Source organism: Myotis brandtii, unplaced genomic scaffold, assembly GCF_000412655.1.
Source record: "Myotis brandtii unplaced genomic scaffold, ASM41265v1 scaffold385, whole genome shotgun sequence".
Classification (NCBI taxonomy): Eukaryota; Metazoa; Chordata; class Mammalia; order Chiroptera; family Vespertilionidae; genus Myotis; species Myotis brandtii.
Window position 1 is genome coordinate 265,224 of NW_005364785.1, and position 21,692 is coordinate 286,915.

The following is a 21,692-nucleotide window of genomic DNA, read 5'->3' on the forward strand; positions in this document are numbered from 1 at the left end:
ATAGTTATTAGTTAAGAACATGGGAATTGGTGACAACCAGGATTTTAGTCTAATCTCTGCTACTTCCCAACTAGGTGGTCTTTAAAATCTCTCAGCTTCACAATTATCATCTGAAAGATGGATATAATACCTCAACCTCATAGACTTGTTACTAGGATTAAATGATTATATATATAAACACACACATACACATTACATATATGTTTATTTATATTAGCAGTATCTGAATTACAGTAAGGGTTCAACTAAAGTTTCATTTATATAGTTAGCAAATTTATTTTATAAAAGTGGGATTATACTATAAGTAAAGAAATCAGGTACAAAGGACCACATATTGTATGATTCCATTTATATGGAATGTCTAGAGAAGGGAAACATATAGCTGTAAAAAGTAGTTCGGTGGTTTTGCTTGTGGTTGGAGGTAGGAATGGAGAGTAAATGCAAATGAGCACCAGGGACCTTTTTGGGAGAATGGAAATGATCTAAAAATTTAATTATGATGATGGTTGCACAACTCTGTGTATTTACTAAAAATCATAGACTTGTACTCTTAAGACAAGTGCATTTTGTAAATTACAGGTCAGTAAAGCTGTGGAGTGGCAGAGATGCTGTTCATGGATACTTAGGTCCTGACCTTGCGTTCTTCACATGACCTTGTGACTCTGGATTTGGCTCAAGAAATAGGAGGGTCCTGTTTGTTGTACATATTTCCTATTAAGAAAATAAGTCATTTGTGCATAGATTTGAAAGTGTTAAGTAGGTAAGAACTGCCATACAAAAAGAAATGGACTATTTGGATGCAGCAAGATTTCAGTTTATTCAGCGGTTCTCAACCTGTGGGTCACGACCCTTTCACAGGGGTCGCCTAAGACCACCGGAAAATATATATATAATTACATATTGTTTTTGTGATTAATCACTATGCTTTAATTATGTTCAATTTGTAACAATGAAATTGGGGGTCACCACAACATGAGGAACTGTATTAAAGGGTCGAGGCATTAGGAAGGTTGAGAGCCACTGGTAGACAGTGTCACCAGCAGCTGTCACTCTGGTAGGGGTTCTGGGAGCTACGGGAAGCTGTGCTGAAAGATGCTGCATCTGCCCCCCTTGGGCCACCTCCCTTCTGTGGCCTTGACTAGATCAGTTGGGAAGGAGCTTACCTTGTGGGGTGATACGTGTGGCCTCTTTGCACCAATCTGTAACCTGTTTGACAAGCTGCAAGCGTACTGTATTATCTACTTCCACCATCACAGAATTTGTTAAGAAAACAAGATGTTACTTAAGTCATGCTGAATTAAACTAGAAGACTAGTACAGATTGCAGTGGAAAGATAATGTTAACATTCTGAGATATCTAGAGGGAGGGAACATAAGCACTTGGTGATAATGTCTTCATTTCTGTTTCCGAAACACAGGATTCCCTTGGTGAGTTTTTCAAAATTTTAAACCCATTGCTGAGGCACCCTTTACCCCTCACCCTGATGACTACAACTGCTCTGTACTTTCTACCTCCCGTATTTGAACCACTCTGCTCTATTCTATCCACTTCCTCTGAGAGCACAGCGCTGTGACTCCCAAAGGCCTGGGTCAAGTACAGAGTTTTCGCTGTGCCCGTCAAATATCACCCCTCCCATGTGTCACCAAGTGTTACTCCCATCTCCCTGGAGTACTTGGTGACTCTTCTCAGGCTCTGTGCTTTCCCACCTCGCGGCTTTGCTCCCTTTGTAGGAGAACTCCTCGCAGTGTCCACCTGTTGAAACTGTAGTTTGTTGCAAAGCCCAGTTCAGACGCCCCATGCCTGTGTAAAGCCTTCCGTGATTCCCAAACCGATGGCGAGCTTTCACCATTCTTTACCATTGCCCCTCCCTTGTATCATCTGCCATAGTTGTGTTCTGTTTTGGTGGTTTGCATACCTGGCTGAACTTCCTAGTTTTTAAATTCTGTGAGGACAGGATTGGTTCTTACCCATCTTTGGCACCTTGCACGTGGTTGAGGCCCAGAATATAACTTTTGGATCGAATGAGTTGCCTAACTCAATGGCCACTCAGATTTTCTTCCTGGAAAGAAACTTTCAGCAACTTGACACTCTAAACATTTTTCTCTCTGTAAGTGCCTAGCACTGGACATTGAAAAATTTCAACTTCCTGCCATTGTGTCCCTCACCTTGGGCTTTTGACACAGTTTTTTCCGGCCTGGGTTGTGCATTTGCAGCTTGAGAGCTATGCCTGTGAATAATGAGTCAATTATCATCCGGCCTCAGGGAAAGCTCGATTACTCCCCACTAGCCAGGCTGAAGTAATCCTCTCCTCCCTGTGCCCTTTCAATGCAGAACATAAAACAGGTGGAATTCAGAGCACTGCAGAGGGAATTTAGACAAAACATCGGTCTGCTGAATTTAGCTTCTTTGGATTCATTCTGATTTATGATTGATTGGTTTTTAAATTGCTTATTTAATCCTAACGACTGTCACTCCAGGGGAGGCCAGATACCACGTAGCATGTGATCAGGAAGCAGTTGAGCGAAGTAGTTTGGCTGGACAAATGAGGAGCAGATATTATTGTCCAGAGAAACATTGCTCTAGGCTAGGAGTATAATGTGAAAATCACCCCATGGCTTTCAAAGTACCCAACCTTGTTATAAGCATGATTGCTTATCCCCTATTCTCTTTGCAGAAGGCCTTTTGCAACTGCTCAGAGTTGCACAGAAATATCCCCCATGAATTTTTCGTTCCTTCTAGCAACATACTCAGTATCTGTTTGCAGCCGAGAACCTGCTCTTGATTTATATTGCTCTTGACCATGGTGCAGAAGAACAGAGCCTCAGCGGTGCTGACAGGACCTGGCCGTGAATTCTGATGAGGTTGGTGTAGATCTGTGAAAACTCTCCTGCCAGGGTGGCGACGCTTCTCAGCGTGTGGACACTGGTTTGGCTCTTGTATGGATGAATCTGAGTTTTTACAGAGTTTCTTTCAAAATAGACTTCTCTGAAAGTGATCACTTTCATCTGGAAGCCATATAATCAATGCATGATTAGTAGTAATTTATCAAGGCATCAGTAGTTTCAATCTTTTCAAGGAGTGGAACCTTTTGCTTTGGCCTGAAATTAGACATTGTAGGTACAGCTCGTGTGGCCTAGTAAGGCAGATCTGTTGGAAGTTTGCATGCTCGGTATGTAATAAAAATTTTTTTAAATTCCATTGCTTCAGAATAATAAAACCTTTAAGAAACCTTTGTTTCACTTGTATTGAAGTTTTTACTCAGAAATGCCCAAAGAGCCTGGCTGGTGTGGCTCAGTGGTTGAACATCAATGGTTGAACATCAACCTATGACAGGAGGCCATGGTTCGATTCCTGATCAGGGCACATGCCTGGGTTTTATGAACGTAGCCCAGCCTTCGTGGCTCAGTGGTTGAGCACCAACCTAAGAACCAGGAGGTCACAGTTTGATTCCAGGTCAGGCACATGCCTGGACTGCGGGCTTGATCCCCAGTGTGGGGCCTGCAGGAGGCAGTGGATCAATGATTCTGTCATCATTGATGTTTTTATCTCTCTCTCCTCCCTTCCTCTCTGATATCAATAAAAATATATTTTTTTTTGTAAAAACAAATGCCAAAGAGATACTCTTTCAGGTCTGAACAACCTACTTGTTCTCTGAAATATTGCTGTTAGATTTTTATTTATTTATTATGTCTGACACTTAATTCAAAGCAAGAAATATTAGGGACAAGTTGAAATACTGAAAAAAGGACTGATGAAAAACAAACACTTGGGTGGCTCATGTGGACTGTCACCAGGCCACCAGGACAACTCTGGGAAGCAGTGTCTCTCATCAGGTTTAGGCCCCTTTGGATTCATTTTGACATTATCATACTGAAAAAGAACTTCTTTCCTACCTCATTCTGCCAAGAGATTTATTATTTGTTGTTTTTTTATGAAAGTGATAAAAGCCTTGGAAGAATCACTTCTGGGTCTTTGGAGTGATATAGTATGTATTCATGTGAGGAGTAGGAAGGAGCCTTAAACTGTAGGAGCAATTGGAGAGAGAACAAGTTATTTCCTGAATCTTCTTCTTGCTGACCTAAGAACATCCAAACCTGTAGAGAATTTTTCTAAGAATTTATTTGAGCCAAACTTACTGTTGCCAGGAAGCAAGATCTCAAATGCTCAGGAGAATAGGAGAATAGCAGTTTGCAATTTCTTGTATGCACTTGCTATTGAGGGAACTTAAGGAAGATTAAGTGAAGGTGGGAGAAAGCAAGGCAGGGAAAGGATCCCAGGAGAGTTAAGATTCTGTGCTCTGTTGAGAGTGGTTATGTCTTCAAGGGGTATTACTTCTGGCATTTCAAAGGTGTGTTGATCTAGATGCATAAGAACAATGGGCAGGGCTGGCTTACACACCTTTCTGAAGAAGTTGTAGGCATGGGCATGACTACCCACCATGATCTGCCCAGTTAGGAATTTGTAATTTATTACAGCACCCTTCTTTTGCCCACATAATATTTTAAAAATGAAAGTTTTATGTTTCCAAAATGAAGAAATTTTAAAAGCGTGAACAAGAAATTTTATTAGATCTGAGTCCCCACCAGCATTTCAACATCAGCATCAGAAGTGGGGACTTCATTATATTTTGCTCTTTCTTTCAAAGGAGTTTCATCTGTCAAATACCCTGGTTATTTTATTGGAAATGGCAGTACCTTGTGTGATATGAGAACAAATAGAACGTGTCCTTATGGAATATCTGTTCACTAAATGCCTTCCAAGCATTTAAGTCAATAGACTGTTACAATAGTGTGCTGGGTACACAGTATTTTCTTAGTAAATACTAGATTTAGTCTGTTCAAGCCTTAAAGGATAAGCAGGGAGAACTGAAGTAATTCCACCTCGTATTAGAACAGTGCACTGAAGAATGGCAGGTGGCCACAGGAAGCCCTGAGTCTAACTTTGAGGAAGCCTTTCATTTCTCAGAGAACTTCTCCTGTTTCCAAGCATTTTTAGGACTATCTTGCTCTACCATGCTACTACACTGCTTATCTTTGCCCTAGGACTGATTTAGGACATCTTTGTGGCTATAAAAGAGGAAGACCTCAGGGGGATAAATCCTAAGGCTATTCCTTCCTCACTTACCCGATCTTTCACAGTGCTGGTTACTGCAGCAATATTCTGAGCAACTCTCCCATTACCCTACTCACTCAGCGCCCCCAGCCCCTGTACCCCAGCAGCCCAAGCTAGTGCTTCACATCAGAGTTGCTGATGGGATGTTGAGGCCAAGGGCAGGGGTCACCTTCCCAGGAGTAGCTTGTTAGGAGCCATGGATGTTGGTGCAGGAGGCAGTAGGGAGAGCTGGCCTGAGCGTGTGTCATTTACTCATATGACCCTTTTACAGAGAAAGCGCTAAATTCAATCAATATTTGTGTTTTGCCTCTCTGGCTGATTGAGTTAATAATTATACACCAGGTTATCTTACCTTTGCTCCCCAACAGTATCTCAGAATTAATGTCCTTTAGGCATCCCTATAGGTTTTAATTCTACTAGTGATGGGTATTCAGAAGCAAACAAAGGATCCTGACTGGACTAGCACCAGGCTATGATCATTAGAACAACGAGAATCTCACCTATTTTCATGCCATGCAACTAACAGCTCAAGAGCAAGCATGGCCACTTCACTGGGTTAGGCTCTCTCATAACCTCTGCAGTTACATACCTGCCTAAGGAGCTCACAGAAGAAACAGTCCCTGTGTCTCATGGTAGAGTATTGTAAGGGGATGAAACCTTACTCTACCACCCTCACAGCATCTTGGTCTCTTTTGACTCTTTTATCACTTGTCTAGTGATCACTGATGTGGAGTCCTGTATTTGTTATTGCGGTTGCAGCAAATGAGTTCTATTTTGGAATGTACCATGCACCTTTGGTTCTTTTTGTACTATTGTAAACTTTTCTTCTTTGTCTTCTTTTTGGAATTTTTTTTATTTTCTCATGTCATTCTTCTATTTTCTAAGGACTCATTCCCTTCCTTTGTGGTATGATTCTAAGTGGCATAGACAGTGGTTAGGAGCATGGGTTCTTAGTCAGAAGGTCTGGATTCAAATCCCCACTCTGCTGTTTACCAGCTGTGTTACCTCGAACAAAATGCATAGGTAAAAATATGAGAAAAATACCACTGAAAAAATGTTGTTGCAGCTTTTCTGTCTTACTAGGAGTACTTTTCAAATTTTTATGTTTTATCTTACAAATGTTCTCAAATCCTCCATATATTGCTTTCATATAAGAAAAAAATCCCCCTCAAATTTAGGAAAAAAAAAATGAGGTAGGTAATGCCAAGGAGACTTGGAAGTACTATACTTTATCAACCTTTTAACAGTGACTGAGAACAATGCTGGGTAGGTAGTAAGCACGTAACATATTTTTGTGTAGTAAATGAAATAGTGTTATCTTTTTTGCATTTATAGATTTCTTTGAAAACTATTTTTTTGTTTTGTTTTGTTTGGAAGGAAGATTCTCAACCGGAAATGAACTAGACTGGGTGTGGTGGATGTTTTCCAATATTTTGTCACTTATTATTTCAGAGGATAAAGTGACCCAAAGAGGCTTATTTGGAACCAGATCTTCAGAAGACATATTTATTTCAGTACAACTTACTCATGAAAATGAACCAAATGATCACCGCCTTAGGAGTAAAGCCATCTTTTTTCATACTTCATCACAGTCTTCAGGAGAGGAACAGGTAATACTTTTAGAAACAGTCTGAGAACAGACGTTCTTGATTAATTTAAAAAATATCTGGAAGAACATCAGAGACACTGGACAGTTATTAGACCAATCACTCAGACTCCAAATTCTAGAAGGAGTGTCATTGGGACACTTTATTGAAAATCATTATTACATTGTATGATTTTAACAGCCAGTGTTTATGATGATAACTTGGTTATCCCCAATTCTTGTTAAAAAAACCTCTTAACAGCCTGGCTGGTGTGCTCGGTTGGTTGGAGCATCATCCCATACACTGAAAGTTTGTGGGTCGATTTCTGCTCTGGGTTCAATCCCGGTCGGGGCGTGTATGGGAAGCAACTAACCTACATTTCAACCGCTGTTTCTCTCTCTCTGCCCCTTCCCCCACCTCTAAAACCAGTAAACATATCCTCAGGTGAGGATAAAAAACAAAACAAAACAAAAAGAAAAACCTCTTAAGAATTTGTCATCTACAAGTTCTTCTTGAAATACATTTTAACTTGTCCTCTATGTGGAACCAAAGAATTCCTTTTTAAATTCTCTGTATAAAAATGGGAGTTTCTTCTACCTGTTCTGAATTCACCTCTTTCGAGCTTAAAGTAGAAGCTGTTATCTTTGTTTTTTTCCAGGATTTGGTCAATGAATATTATATGCTCTCTCCCAAACCTTCAAGACTTAATATACTGTAGTCATATTATCCTTAGCTGTGGTAATATCAAGGAATCTAAGTGAAAGTTATTATTTTTTAAAACCAAATGCGTATTTTATTTAGGTTGAAATAAACTATAAAGATTGATTTTCTTCATTAAAAATAACAGCAATATTTTCTTAGATAAACTACAAAACACATTTTTGTAGGTTGTCCAGGTTTTGCTTATAAATCAAGACAAGGCAGTAGATATAGTCATGGAAAATTGCTGCAGCCTTTTGTAGCAAGGATTCAGAATCCGGAGAAGGGGCCATGCATAAATGGATACACTAGACAAGAAATATAAATTTAGAAGGCATGGGGAACCAGGCGGAGGCTTCACTCTAGTGGCGAAGCTCTCTGAATGTCCGGACCCAAGGCCTTTTATTTACTAGAATATACATTTGTCTTTTAGCAAACCAAACAGACATATCAAAGGTAAGGTTTGGTAAACAGTAAAAGATTATCAGATTAAGAGATTGCCTTCAGCCACCATTGTCTCCACAGAACAATCGGTGCATAGTTTTTAGCCCTTGCTAAAGCCCAAGGTCCATCAGCCTTCTGACCGACCTCTCGCATTTACATGTTAACTACTTTTTGGTCTTTGCCTCCAGCAAAAAATGTTCTACTTTTTAAGCCATTTGAGTTTTTGCTTTATCACATCTTCCCTGTGATATTGTGGACAGAATTGTATTTATGATTTTATCCAAGGGAACAAAAATCTCTGCATTAGAAATGTGCTTATATATAGCAGAGGCTATATATATATAGAGAGAGATAATTGTGGGACAGACACTTTGTCCCCCAGTGAATTCACCATCTACTGGCAATCTTTAGCCACTGGAATGATATCATCTATTGAATCTTTGACCAGCATGTTGGACACAAAGGATTGTTCAATGGCATTGTTTTCTAATAACTTGAAAAAGTTGTATTAGCATTTTCCAGTTTGCCCTTCAAGGGTTCACCGGATGGGATGGTTTCCATCATGCATAGCTAATTAACAAAAGCTGGAAGGAAAGTTTTATTGTCTGAAGGGCTACAGGATCAGCGCCTTTATTTTCAGTTGTTCCATTTTCCCATCAATATGTCTTCCTTGTATTTTTCAGATAGTGCTGGATGAAGGCCAACAAGTTGGCATTTCCTTTCAAGGTGATCCAAATTGGGCAGGAAAGGTGAAGGTAAGGCATGATTTAATTTTTGTTTCCATGGCAAAACCCCCCAAAAACTATAAAAGCAGAAAAACCCACAGGACTCATTTGCTGTCTCATACAAGTTGGGGAATTCAGCAGATTTTGCCCTTATACTTTAAAAAAAATTATTTTTGAGAACGTTACACTATGCATGGTTGTCTAGGTTCCAGATCTTTTCCCCCAAAGCTTAATAAATGGAAGGGGTGCTTCGATAGGGAAATGTGGCTCTAGTCCCCTTTAGCATATACCATTAAGAGAAATGGGATTTAACAGATTCTTCCATTTTCGTACTGAAACTGGCATATGGAAGATAAATTTTTCCTGTCACTTGGATGCCAGGAAATAACTGCAGTTTTGTACTTACAAGCCCTGGAAGCTACCCTTTTAAATTCCTATGTAAGAGCCATGGTCTGACAAATAGAGCTGAAAGAAGACAGGCCCAGGCTATCTTTTGAATTCTAATTATGAGTTCTAAATTTGCAATTTGAAGGTATTTTGTTATGCACATATTTCAGGTCATAAGCATAAAAGGTGTTTTGACATTATGCCTTTACTCTAGGTCTCCTTGGAGCCAGTGGTGAAATCATTTTCTTATTTACACTCTTTGATATTCACCTGAGATGAATTAGTTTGGTGTCTGAAATGTTACCATTTTGTTAATCTAAAATGTCTCATTGTCAGCTTGCAGTGGAAAGCAGTTACTCCTCATGGAATAGTTTTTCATTGAAATGTCGCTATTGTGTCTGTAAAGGTCATTTGCTCTGCTTTTTTTACCTTTGAAGTAATTTTCAGTTTTATTTGCTTGAAAGAGAGAACACTTGATTTTTTTGCCCTGCTCACCTTGCTTGTGATTTACCTGGGCAGGATGATTTTTTTTTATAACGATATTTATATTTTATTTTATTTTTAAATCCTCATCCGAGGATATTTTTTCCATTGATTTTTAGAGAGAGTGGAAGAAAGACAGAGAGAGAAACACCAGCGTGAGAGAGACACATCTATTGGTTGCCTCCCACATGCCCCTGACCAAGGCCCAGGAGCCTGCCACTGCAGTATGTGCCCTTGACCGGAATTGAACCCAGGATCCTTCAGTCCACAGGCCGACGCTCTATCCACAGAGCCAAATCAGCTAGGGCAGGATGATTTTGTTTTGAATGAACCCTTCTCTCCTGCTTTCTTTCTTTTTTTCTTTTTTTTTTACTTTCTGGTTCTTTCCGGTGAAAAATGTGCTGTTATGATAATAGCCAGACCCACCACCATCATTTGCTTGAGAAGCAAAAGCAATAAAACAATAGCAGCAGTAATAATCCTATACAATAAAAGCCTAATATGCTAAGTATCTGGTTGTCTGGTGACCAGGGCGACTGTTCAACCAATCAAAACGTAATATGGTAATGATATGCTAAGGCCACTCAACCACTCGCCATGATGTGCACTGACCACCAGGGAGCAGACAGTCGACTAGTACAGCAGTCGCCAGCTGGTGGTCCGCAGACCACTGGTGGTCCGTGAGGTCCGAAAGGCTGGTGACCACTGGTTTAAGGAAACCTTTGAAGCGGCAGTCGCCAACCGATGGTCTCTGGACTACTGGTGGTCTGTGAGGTCTGAAAGGTTAGTGACTGTTGGACTGGTCGACCAGTCGCTATGACGTGCACTGACCACCAGGGGTCAGGCGCTCCAACTGGTAGTTAGTTTGCTGCTGGAGTCCAGCTGATCGGGACTGAGCAAGACTCGCCCTGCAGCCCTCTTGCAGTCCCTCTCCACCAATCGTGTACCAGTGGGGTCCCTCGGCCTGGCCTGTGCCCTCTTGCAATCCAGGACTCAGGGGATGTCAGAGAGCCAGTTTCAGCCCGAACCCGCAGGCCACTGCCTTCGGAGGGCGCCAGCCGCAGGGCTCACGGCTGGTGATCCTCTCCTGATCAAGACTGATGGGCGCAAGCCGGCAGGTGCAGTGGGACCGGGATGAGCGGGAGCAGCAGGTAGGAGCTGCAGGCGGCATTGGACTTCGGGTTTCGGCCCAATCCCCGCAGGCCACCGAGAGGGGCCCCACCCGTGCACAACACTGTTTTGGACTGTCTTGGCTATGGAATATATTCTGGGATAGAATCTGGAATGAAGTCCCTTTTCAAGAACTCCCCAGATGGTTCTTTTCCCTTTCAGTATAAAGATCTTACTATGGTGCCTGCAAAATCCAGGCCAACTTCCAAATTTACTGCTTCTTTCAGATGTCTCTGGGAAAGCTGTGTGAACACAGACCTTTAGCTGGGACTCAAGTTAATGAGAAAATTGGGTTCAGTTGCTCACTTGAGTGTTTTGGAAGTGGATTCATTGATTCTTAATTGCCTTTTTTTTAAAAAAAAAAAGTCTAATATGCATAAAAATAATGTTAATCCTTCTCTAGGTAGATAATTTCCTAGAAGTAGAAGATTTGGACATGGATGAAGAGATTAAGCCCCAAATGAGCAAGGGTATGCCTTCTGTTTTCTTTCTAAACTGTCTGGCCTCTTTCTAGAAGCTACAAGTAATACTTTAGGCAGCTTTTTTTTTTTTTTCTTTCCTGGCAATCCTATCTCCATCTTCCCTGAGACAGGGAAAACTGGAGTTCTGCAATTTCTTTTTCAGTAACAGAGATTTTAGTGGAAAGGTCAAAGCCTGTTGAAGGTTGTAAAGCAGCAGTTCTCAACCTGTGAGTCTCGACCCCTTTGGGGGTCGAACGACCCTTTCACAGGGGTCGCCTAAGACCATCGGAAAACACATATATAATTACATATTGTTTTTGTGATTAATCACTATGCTTTAATTATGTTCAATTCGTAACAATGAAAATACATCCTGCATATCAGATATTTACATTACGATTCATAACAGTAGCAAAATTTGAAGTAGTAACAGAAATAATTTTATGGTTGGGGGTCACCACAACATGAGGAACTGTATTAAAGGGTCACGGCATTAGAAAGGTTGAGAACCACTGTTGTAAAGTCTTGCATCTTGAATGAAATAAAGATGTCTGCTCTCCCTCTGCCCCTCTCCACACTGATATACTATATGCTTGATTTTTGAATGATTGTCTCAAGTAAAGTCATATAAGTCAAACCCAATTTCTTAGAAGCACCATGTTGTAAATTGAGATTATTTTGGAATGAAACATAGAATATCAATTGATCATAAAAATAAAAAAATATCAGAATTGATCATAAACAAAAGAAAATCCAAATCTTTGCTTTCATAAAAATTTATTAAATATGTAAACCAAACACTTAAGAATACTGAAGATATATTATAAATGTTTCTTTTCTTTTTTTAAAGATATATTTTATTGATTTTTTACAGAGAGGAAGGGGAGGGACAGAGAGTTAGAAACATTGATCAGCTGCCTCCTGCACACTCTCCACTGGGGATATGCCCACAACCAAGGTACATGCCCTTAACCGGAATCGAACCTGGGACCCTTGAGTCCGCAGGCCGACGCTCTATCCACTGAGCCAAACAAGTTAGGGCATAAATGTTTCTTTTGGGGGCATCTTCCCATATGGGCTGGACTGAGAGAGGCTTTATGCTAATTCACTGATGATTATGTAGATGAGTCCTTTTTCCTTTCCTGGTTAGCATTTTTGTGTAAACATAGGTATCCTTTTTTGCTTAAAGGACTTTTGAAATATGTTCCAAATTAGAATTGTTTGTTTTGAAAACTCGCATTCCTAATTTAGTATGGAAGAATATTTCAAAGTCAATGTTGAACTAACATTAGGGAAGGGGCAGTTTCCATGGGATTTGGTGTTGCTTACAGTGTTTAGGCAGTCATAAGCATAATCATGAATTATGGTCACGATTATTGGATGGGGACTTCTTTATAACCAGACAGGAGTTAGCATGTCTGGGTGTACTTGGTTTGGGAATGATGACATTCCGTAAGCCCTATTCTGGCTTCTTTGGTTGCCTGGGTTGAGGGTAATTGGAAGCAATTAACATTTATATTCTGCTTCTGAACATCACAATACTCTACTGAAGGGTTTGTTTTTCAAGCATTCTATTAACCAGCAGACTTGGTTTAAGTGAGATCAGAAATCTGATGGAATCACATAGTCCAAGGAAAGGTTTTCTTAACTGTGATACCCTAGGTTGCTCTGAATTTCTGTATAAGAGCAGTTTAGGGACTCCAATTGCATTAGAAGGGATAGCTATGGACTTATCAAGAGCCAAGTTTGTAGAGCAAGCACACTGGTTTTGGGCTGTGGGTGACTTTGGGAGGGCCAGCTTGTTAAAAATGAACATTCCTGGGCCTAGTGCCAAGGGAGAGTCTAATTCAGAAGGTCTTTGGTGGCATCTCGTGATCTGTGTTTTCAGCCACTACCCCAGGGGATTCGGACAGAGTTCACGTGTGTGGATGACACTTGGAGACAAAATGTTCTAGTTTGCACTTAGTACATTTACAATATAAAGTTAATTTTATAGGAGGGCACAAAAATACATTGGTTGGGCATTTTTCCCGATGGTTTAAATTTCTTGCTTCCTGCGAGTAATGAGAAGATCTATATACTGACATAAACCTACTTAACCAACGAATGTGATTTTGGTTATAGAAATATCTTCAATTAGCCTTTTTCACTTTTTATTATTTTCATATTGTTTTTCCTTAAATATTTTTTCAAGTTATGTTTTTAATGATTTTTTAAAAAATCAGATCTATTTCTTTAGTTTGAAAAAATTGCATAAAAAGTCTCACTAGTATGATTTTTCCAGAAATCAGATAACAGTCCGTCTTGCACTTACATGAAAAAGGTCACTGAGGCCTGAACCAAGTCTCAGTGGACTCGAATGAGCTAGTCAAGACCTTCCCACATGGAAAATAATGTGGAAAACCTAGGCTGCGAAGCAACCCTGGCTTCATTGCCCTATTCCAATTACCAGCAGGGACCACCAGGGCTTCACAATTTTCATAATGCACAGTCTGGGTCACTTACAAGGAAAAAATTAAATAGTTTGTGCCAACGCGAATTGTAGTTTGGGCCCATTTTGTATTACGCCTCAGGAATGTGAGCAGAAGGCAAACATTTATGTCAGATGGGAAATGTGACATTTCAAATAGGCGAGTTGCTTGTAAAATTTTGGCAGCTGAGAGGCTTACTGATTAGAGTCTGTTGTTATTGTTTAAGCAGCAGATATGCCTAGGGCAACCAGGAAGTGAGCTGCGCATTGTTTTTCTACCATTGATGTCATTTGCTCACCTTATTTGCTTTCGTAAATATTCTTTAAGATTCAGGTGCATGATGCTTCCCCAGTGTTTGGCTTTGGCAGCTCAGGCGGACACAGTTTTTCAGAGGAACCAGCTCACTGCAGTGGTGTCGAGCACTAGTAGTTGCCACCGAGTTTGGGGCCCTGTGTGTATTTGAAATCAAGTTAACCACTTTTTCCTCCTTTGAATTTGAGATAAGGTAATTAACCAGCAGGGTAATTACTAGCGTACCCCTGACTTTTATCCAGAATCATCATTATTTGGAGTAGGTATTAGCTATGCTGAGCCATTAGAGCAGGGAGAATCTTCTGGCTATCTTTATTTATTTCTTCCTTCAGTTCGCCCAGCCTGTTCTCTGGCTGAGTGCAGTGGGCTGAAGAGCCTTATTGAGGTCTGTTTCTCAGGCTTATACTCTTTTAGTCAGTGTGTATACTTATTCTGTGGTTGATTGTATTGGAGGAGAATGGGCAAATAATTCCTGCCCAAAGATTGGCAGCCTTATTTGATTTTCATTTTTAAGTTCTCCAGTGCTCCCAATTCTAACAAAGGTATCAGTCATCTCTTTCTTGTTTTTTTTTTTTTTTAAATTCTTTCCTTATCTATAACTTTAAGCACCTTTATGTAGCTTATCATTGACCTGGGACTCTTATTCAACAAATATTTAACAACTGTGATTGGTGCCTGGAATGTAAGGCAGGATGGAATTGATCTGGTTCCTGTTCTCATGAAATTCATAATTTGTTGGAAGAATCAAATATTAACCAGATAATCACACATATGTAATTATAAATTATTCTAGATCTCATGAGAACATACATATGGCAGGGGAACTTAAATTTGTGTGTGGGTCAGAGAAAACTCTCTGAGATCTTGAGATCTAGAGGATGAGTAATCTTTAACTAGATGAGGGGGGTGGAGTGAGGCTGAGGGTTAGGAGAGTATAGGAACAGCATAAGGCACAGCATGTATAACGGGACTGAGCTAGGAGATGGCATGTTTCAGCCAACTTAATGTCTAGGCATTTCATTCATTTTATACTTAGTACTGTTAAAATCATTCCTTCATTGCCTAGATGACTGAAAACACAGAGAGGGAAAAAGTCTTGCTTCCAAGTGTTCCTCTATCTTTGTCCCTCCAATTTTTAAATGTGTAAACTTAACAATCCTTTAAGGTCCAGCTCAAAAGCCATGTCAACCACAGGGCAAACCTGCTGCCCAGGCCTCATGATTTCATGAGGAAACTTTCAGTCCATTCCTGAGAAGAGAACAGAATTGGGAAAATAAGAAGCCCATTGTGACTGCAGAACAAGCAGCAATTTTAAGTTCAGCTCCATCCATTCTATATTTCATATTTTGCTCCCCATCTTTCTGACTCCTGTATTTATTTTTTATTTCTGTACTTGGAGGGAGAAGGATATGATTTATTATCATTGTTGAATGCCAATATCATCCTTGAAGTAAGTCTTCCCTGAACTTGTCCACCTTCTCCTTGGATAGCAGTTACCTTTCTTCTTTTGTACTTTTTACTCTTTCTTTCTTCTCCTACTTTCATTTATTCTGAATTTTATGTCTCTTGAGAACTGCCTATCATTTATACACATGCATTTATACATATATATTTATCCTGCCAGTTATGTTTTCTTTATTTCTTGCCCATTTTGTATTGATCCAGTATTATTTTATTATTATTTCATCTTCCCATATTTTTACTGGGTAGAGAATTCTAGGTTTGTTATTTTTTCCTTTCAGCACTTTAAAGATGATATGCTAATCTTTTCTTATCTTCATTACTGAAAACTGTTGAAAAATCAGATATCAGTCTGATTATTGTTCTTTTGAAGGTAATACGGTTTTTTGATGACAATATGTTTTGTTTCCCTCTCATTTGGCTGATTTTCACTATCCCTTGGTATTGTTTTATTTGCATTTATTTTGTTTGGGGTTCGCAGAGATTCCTGTAAGTGTTGGGAAATCCTCAGCTGCTCTCTCTTCAAATATTACCTGTGCCTGAACATTTTTACATATCCCCTATATCTCTTAGGCTCTTATCAGCATTTCCATCCTTTTTTATTTCATTTCTTGCTTCAGTTGGAATATATTCTACTATCTGTGTTATGCCCAGATTTCAGGATCCCCAAGAACCCATATTTCCATCCTTTTTGCTTCCTTTCTTGCTTCAGTTGGAGTATATTCTACTATTTGTATTATAGATTACTAATCCATTCTTGAATTGGATCTAATTTGCTGATAAATCCCTAAATATTCCAGTTGTTAAAGTTATCAAAAGATATGGAATATCTATTTTTTTAAATATATTTTATTGATTTTTTACAGAGAAGAAGGGAGAGGGATAGAGAATTAGAAACATCAATGAGAGAGAAACATCGATTAGCTGCCTCCTGCACACCCCCTACTGGGGATCGAGCCCGCAACCAAGGTACATGCCCTTGACTGGAATCGAACCCGGGTGCTAAGCACATGGCCAAGGTAAGATGGAGCACTTACCCTGGGGCAAGATGGAGGGCCTAGCCCTTACCCTGGGGCAAGATGGAGGGCGTAGCCCTCGCCCTTTCATCTGTATTGTAGATTACTAATCCATTCTTGAACTGGATCTAATTTTCTGATAAATCCCTAAATATTCCAGTTGTTAAAGTTATCAAAAGTTATGGAATATCTATTTTTTTAAATATATTTTATTGATTTTTTACAGAGAAGAAGGGAGAGGGATAGAGAATTAGAAACATCAATGAGAGAGAAACATCGATTAGCTGCCTCCTGCACACCCCCTACTGGGGATCGAGCCCGCAACCAAGGTACATGCCCTTGACCGGAATCGAACCCGGGACTCTTCAGTCCACAGGCCGATGCTCTATCCATTGAGCCAAACCGGTTAGGGCTGGAATATCTATTTTTATAGACTTTAGTTTTGCTGAAATTTTCCATTTTTTGTGATGCATTTTTTAAAACATATTAATCAGTTATTTTAAATTTTGTGTCTTATAATTTTAATACCTGAGGTGTCCTATGGGTCCATTTATATTATCAATTTCCCCTTTTGATCTACTGTCTTTGTATACCTGGTAGTTTTTGTTTGAATGCTGAACATTGAATGCTACATACTGAAATACAATGGTTGTCTCATGGAAAATCAATCGTGTGATTGAGTGGTGTTTTGAACCAGTTTTTCTTTTCTTTTTTTTATGTAGATCAACATTTTTACTTGAAAGAATGACAAACTATAGTTCTCAAAAAAATGAAGTAAAAAAAAGTGAATAAAGTAGGCCTATTTCTTTAAGACAAACAACTGATAGTATTTTTTTTAGTGTGTTTTTATTGATTTCAGAGAGAGGAAGGGAGATGAAAAGAGAGATTGAAACATTGAGGAGAGAGAACTATCTACAGTATCCGCTGTATCTTGCATGCCTCCCACTGGGGATCCAGCTCACAACACCAGCAAGTGCCCTGACCAGAAATCAAACCTACAATCTCTTGGTGTATGGGACGACGCTCAACCAAAGGAGCCACTGCCTGATGCAACTGATAGTATTCATTGTCAGTGACAAAATTGACAGTGCATTGAGTGAAAAACAGAGTTTTGGAGACGTGCATCCAGTACTGTGAGCTTGACACTTCCCCAATATTTAAAGACTTTTCTGATAAAATTGGTAATGTTAGCTAATGTGATTTTTATACTGTATAATGAAATATGTCTATATTTGAGGGACCTGTATAAAACAGTGAATCAGTATTTTCTAAATTTATGATGTTACAAAATCATGTATTAGAGAAAGAACCATTCAACATGTAAAACTGACCAAGATTTTAACATGACAGTATGAAAAATTCACCAAAATGGTTTCAGACTGCACGTTGAATTTATTTTTTTTACTTTACCATTTTTTGAGATCTAGTATAGTATCAAAGAAGAATGTCCATGATTATATAAAAAGACTATTAAAGTACTCCTCCCTTTTCCAATTATAAATCTGTGTGAGACTAGATTATTTTCATTGACATCAAGTGAAACAATATTCCAAACTTGAGTGCTTAACAAGTTTAGAATCCAGCTTTCTTTGCTTAAGGCAGACAAAAAAAAATTTTTTTTTAACTATATAACAGTGCTTCTCTTCTCACTATTTTCTTTGTTTTGGGAAAATAGATTTCTCATTAAAATATTTATTTTAATATATGATGATATTTTAAATAGTTAAATAAATATTTGAAAAAAGTCTCACTCTTTAATTTATAATATGATAAATATTCATGGACATAACCTACATAAACTAAAGTTCTTTGGAGTTTTCAAAAAAATTTTAAGAATAAGGACCACTGAGATAGACTATCATAGCTGAAAGCTATGTGTGGAAGAGGCCTGGATTACTAAAGCATTTACCTACATCCTTTTTCGTCTTGGAGAATGCCCAAAATTTCAAAAAATTTTTGTCATTTCTACATGACAAGAAAGGAACAGATTGGTTAATTTAATAACTATGTCACACAATTAAATATTATTCTTACCTAATTTATTAGATGTCAGATAGATTGCTTGCTTTATAATGTTGTATTGGATTCTGTGAGTATAGTTTTTGACTTGCTGATTATTGACTACATACAGAAAGACAAATGGCATGAACACATAGTTCATAAATATTGGAAATTCTTATGTAGTTGAGAAAGAAGAGATTGAAGTGTTTTCAGTCTTGCTGCCTAGCATCAAAATTTGTTTTTGAGAGTTGCCTTGACTCTACATGTACATCAGCCAAGAGAGTGGTATTTAGTGAAGATGAAAACAAGGCCTTTAGTATTTCAGAAACAATTAAGATAGGATCAAGTTTCTTAAAACATTTCAGTTTTAGATAGTTTTACAGAGATACCAAATTCCATTAGCTAATGTGATTTTTGCGTATCAATAGATACGCATTTGTACATTTTGCTTTTGTACTGAAGAAGCAAATGGCAAAGCAAAGTGTGGAGGATTCTGAGTCTTCTTGTTTTGAAGTTGTTCCCATGGCAGTAGAATTTTTATGAAAGAAAACGTCTTCTCCACCATTAATGAATACCATCATTTTTCTCCTGGAGAGAACATGCGTATATAAATAACACACCCGTGATTATAGAATGGCTAAAAGATAAGGTAGCTTTCTTCATAACTGTCTTATCAGACTCTTTTTACTCTTTTATGAATCTATCCTCTTTAGAGTTAAGGTTGTTCAATTTTGTTTTGATTATTCTCTGCTTGATTTTATGTGTGAAAATCTTATTCCTGTAACAAAGTTTAATTACTGAGGGTAAGAACTATACATATTTTACATCATCCACAATGTCCTATTAGCACACAGACTCTTGATACTTGCTGTTCAGTTTAAAAGTTGAGATGCAGGAAATTTATTTCCTATCCTTAAGTATTTGTTGAGACTATACTATGTGTAAGGTGCTGTGTTAGGCACCAATAGATACGCATTTGTACATTTTGCTTTTGTACTGAAGAAGCAAATGGCAAAGCAAAGTGTGGAGGATTCTGAGTCTTCTTGTTTTGAAGTTGTTCCCATGGCAGTAGAATTTTTATGAAAGAAAACGTCTTCTCCAAAATATTAGAGGTGAAGAGGTTTAGCAAAGGAATTGCAGAGTTGCCCTCCTTGGTGCATACGGTTCTCAATCAGATTTTAAATAGCTCTGAAGGCAGAATTGATTTTTATCTTACACTTGAACTGATGTTTGCACTGATGGTCAATGGGTCTGGTAGACATTGGTTTTTACATTAAGAGGCCCGAACCTTCTCGTCTTGCCTTTGTTGTTGGCAGGCCCCTAACCAGGCTTGTACCAGTCCTAGGCAGTTGCACTGAGTTTGGCTTTGAACTCATACATAGATATATTAGAAAGTCAATCTTCCCACCAACCTTAATGAGTTTAAAAAAAGCACTTCTCTGGGCATAAAATGTTTGAGTGCACTTACAACTGACTAGCCATACTAAGGAGCTATTGCAGTGACATTTCTTGGCCTTGAGTTTGGCTAATCTGATAGATTTAAAAAATATATGTAATGAAAATGCTTATTTAAAAGAAGTTTATCATGTGGCATCGTGGGCTCTGCAGACAGACTGCCTGGCTCTGCAGACAGACTGCCTCGCTGTGCCACTTTGTGGCTGTGGCACCTTCAATGAGGTTGCTCTTAGTGCTTAGAGCTCATTGCCTATAAAACAGGAAGTAATGGAGCTGTTGGATTAGCTGAGTTAATGCATGTAATATATCAGCTTTGTAAGAGTTGACTATTATTATTGTTTTTATTTCTGCTAGTTAATCAGGTCATATTTTCTGGTTTCCATAATTAATCACAGTAAAACCACCTTGTTCACCAATCCTCCACTCACATGCTCAGTGTCTAGGCTATGTTCTTTGTTGCTGGAGTCTTATATGAATTTTGTAATTATATTTTTTGTGAAGGCAACAGCATCACAATAGTGAGAGATGTATTTCACATAAGATTCAGTTTTCGAATATCGAATCATGCTCAGTTTTCTAGGCTATGTTCTTTGTTGCTGGAGTCTTATGAGTTTTGTAATTATATTTTTTGTGAAGGCGACAGCATCACAATAGTGAGAGATGTATTTCATATAAGATTCAGTTTTCGAATATCGAATCATGCTCAGTTGTCTCCCCATATATGCTGCCACTGGCAACGGTCAAGGCATGCCTATTGTTAGTCACTTCCAGGGAGAATGTATTCTTCCGTAAGATCGTCTTTGAGTAGCAGGCAGCATCCCTGAGCCAACTGCAAGTTTTTGGGTATCTCGTGCAGCCTCTGGTCCTGTGAAAACTTACTGAGGGCGAAGCCTGTTGTGCTTCTATTTATGTGTTTTGTGTGTTTTTTTGTCCTCCTTAAAGAAAGCTGTGGGAGAATATCACTTACTTGTGATGCCTCCACGTTCTCTCACACGTGCAAATATAAGGGAACACATCCCTTCATCATGATTTGATCAGAAAACCAAGATTGGCTCTTGAATTCTTATAACTGTGCCAAATAAGCCGGAAACACGTTTTTGTTGTTTGCAGGTGTTGAAACGTAGAGTATGCATTCTGAATGTGACAGAGTAGTTCATTTTTCTGTTAAAAGTTAAAGTTCTTTCCTTCTGGCATCATTGTTTTTTTAATATGCTTTTTTGTTGTTGTTGTTGAAATATTGCCATATCTTTACAGGATGAAATTCTATACTCTATTTCCTTTCTCTTCTCCCCTCAGGAAAATATGAGAAAATGAGGCAAAAACAGCATCTTCTTGCCTTATTTTCCTATAGAGGTAGACAGTGGGTTGAGGGGTGAGAGGCATGAACAAGTTATTCCCAAACAATATGTCTCTGAGACCTTCTGGATGGAATCTAACTGCAACAATGGGGTAGAAATAGAAGTACCAGGGACTTCTAGTTTCTAGAAAGGGGAATCTCAAACCAGGACAGGCCTTGTGAGATGGACCTACTCTACCTGAGCATATTTGCTTTATTCTTGGGACCATTACAGGCTTTTGATGGTTTAGATCAATTGTAAATTCCGAGAAAGGATCAAGTGTAATATTTTCTGTCCAGCAGATTTGCCGCTGCTGCCTGGGGAAGTGGAGGACGTAAGCACCCACATTCCTTCCGGCATTCCTCCCGCAACTGACATTCCGCCCGCAGCCCAGCCTCTGACCCCTGCAGTCAATCCAAGGCCCACGGTGGAAAGAGCGGACACGCAAAAGGATGAGGTACTCCATGGTGGTACTCCAATTGCAGTGGTTTTGTAACTTGTCCTTTCAGAGAAATGCTCCTCTACCCGTCTCTCTTGTATTTTTCTCAGATTTGGGAAAATTCCAAATTCAA

General features: G+C 39.0%; 1 protein-coding gene across 10 annotated transcripts in view; it reads left to right on the forward strand.

The window, feature by feature from the left end:
* LOC102251520 (chromosome unknown open reading frame, human C11orf74) overlaps nt 1-21,692 on the forward strand; it is a 59,849-nt gene that overhangs the window by 31,444 nt on the left and 6,713 nt on the right. For 9 of the 10 annotated variants that reach the window (XM_005872644.2, XM_005872643.2, XM_005872645.2 and 6 more), the window contains 4 exons: nt 6,565-6,722; nt 8,525-8,596; nt 11,010-11,076; nt 21,420-21,577. In XM_005872644.2, coding sequence (XP_005872706.1) covers nt 6,565-6,722; nt 8,525-8,596; nt 11,010-11,076; nt 21,420-21,577 — 455 coding nt within the window. The remainder of the gene's footprint in view (nt 1-6,564; nt 6,723-8,524; nt 8,597-11,009; nt 11,077-21,419; nt 21,578-21,692) is intronic. The other variant, XM_014544908.1, reaches the window with a different exon arrangement.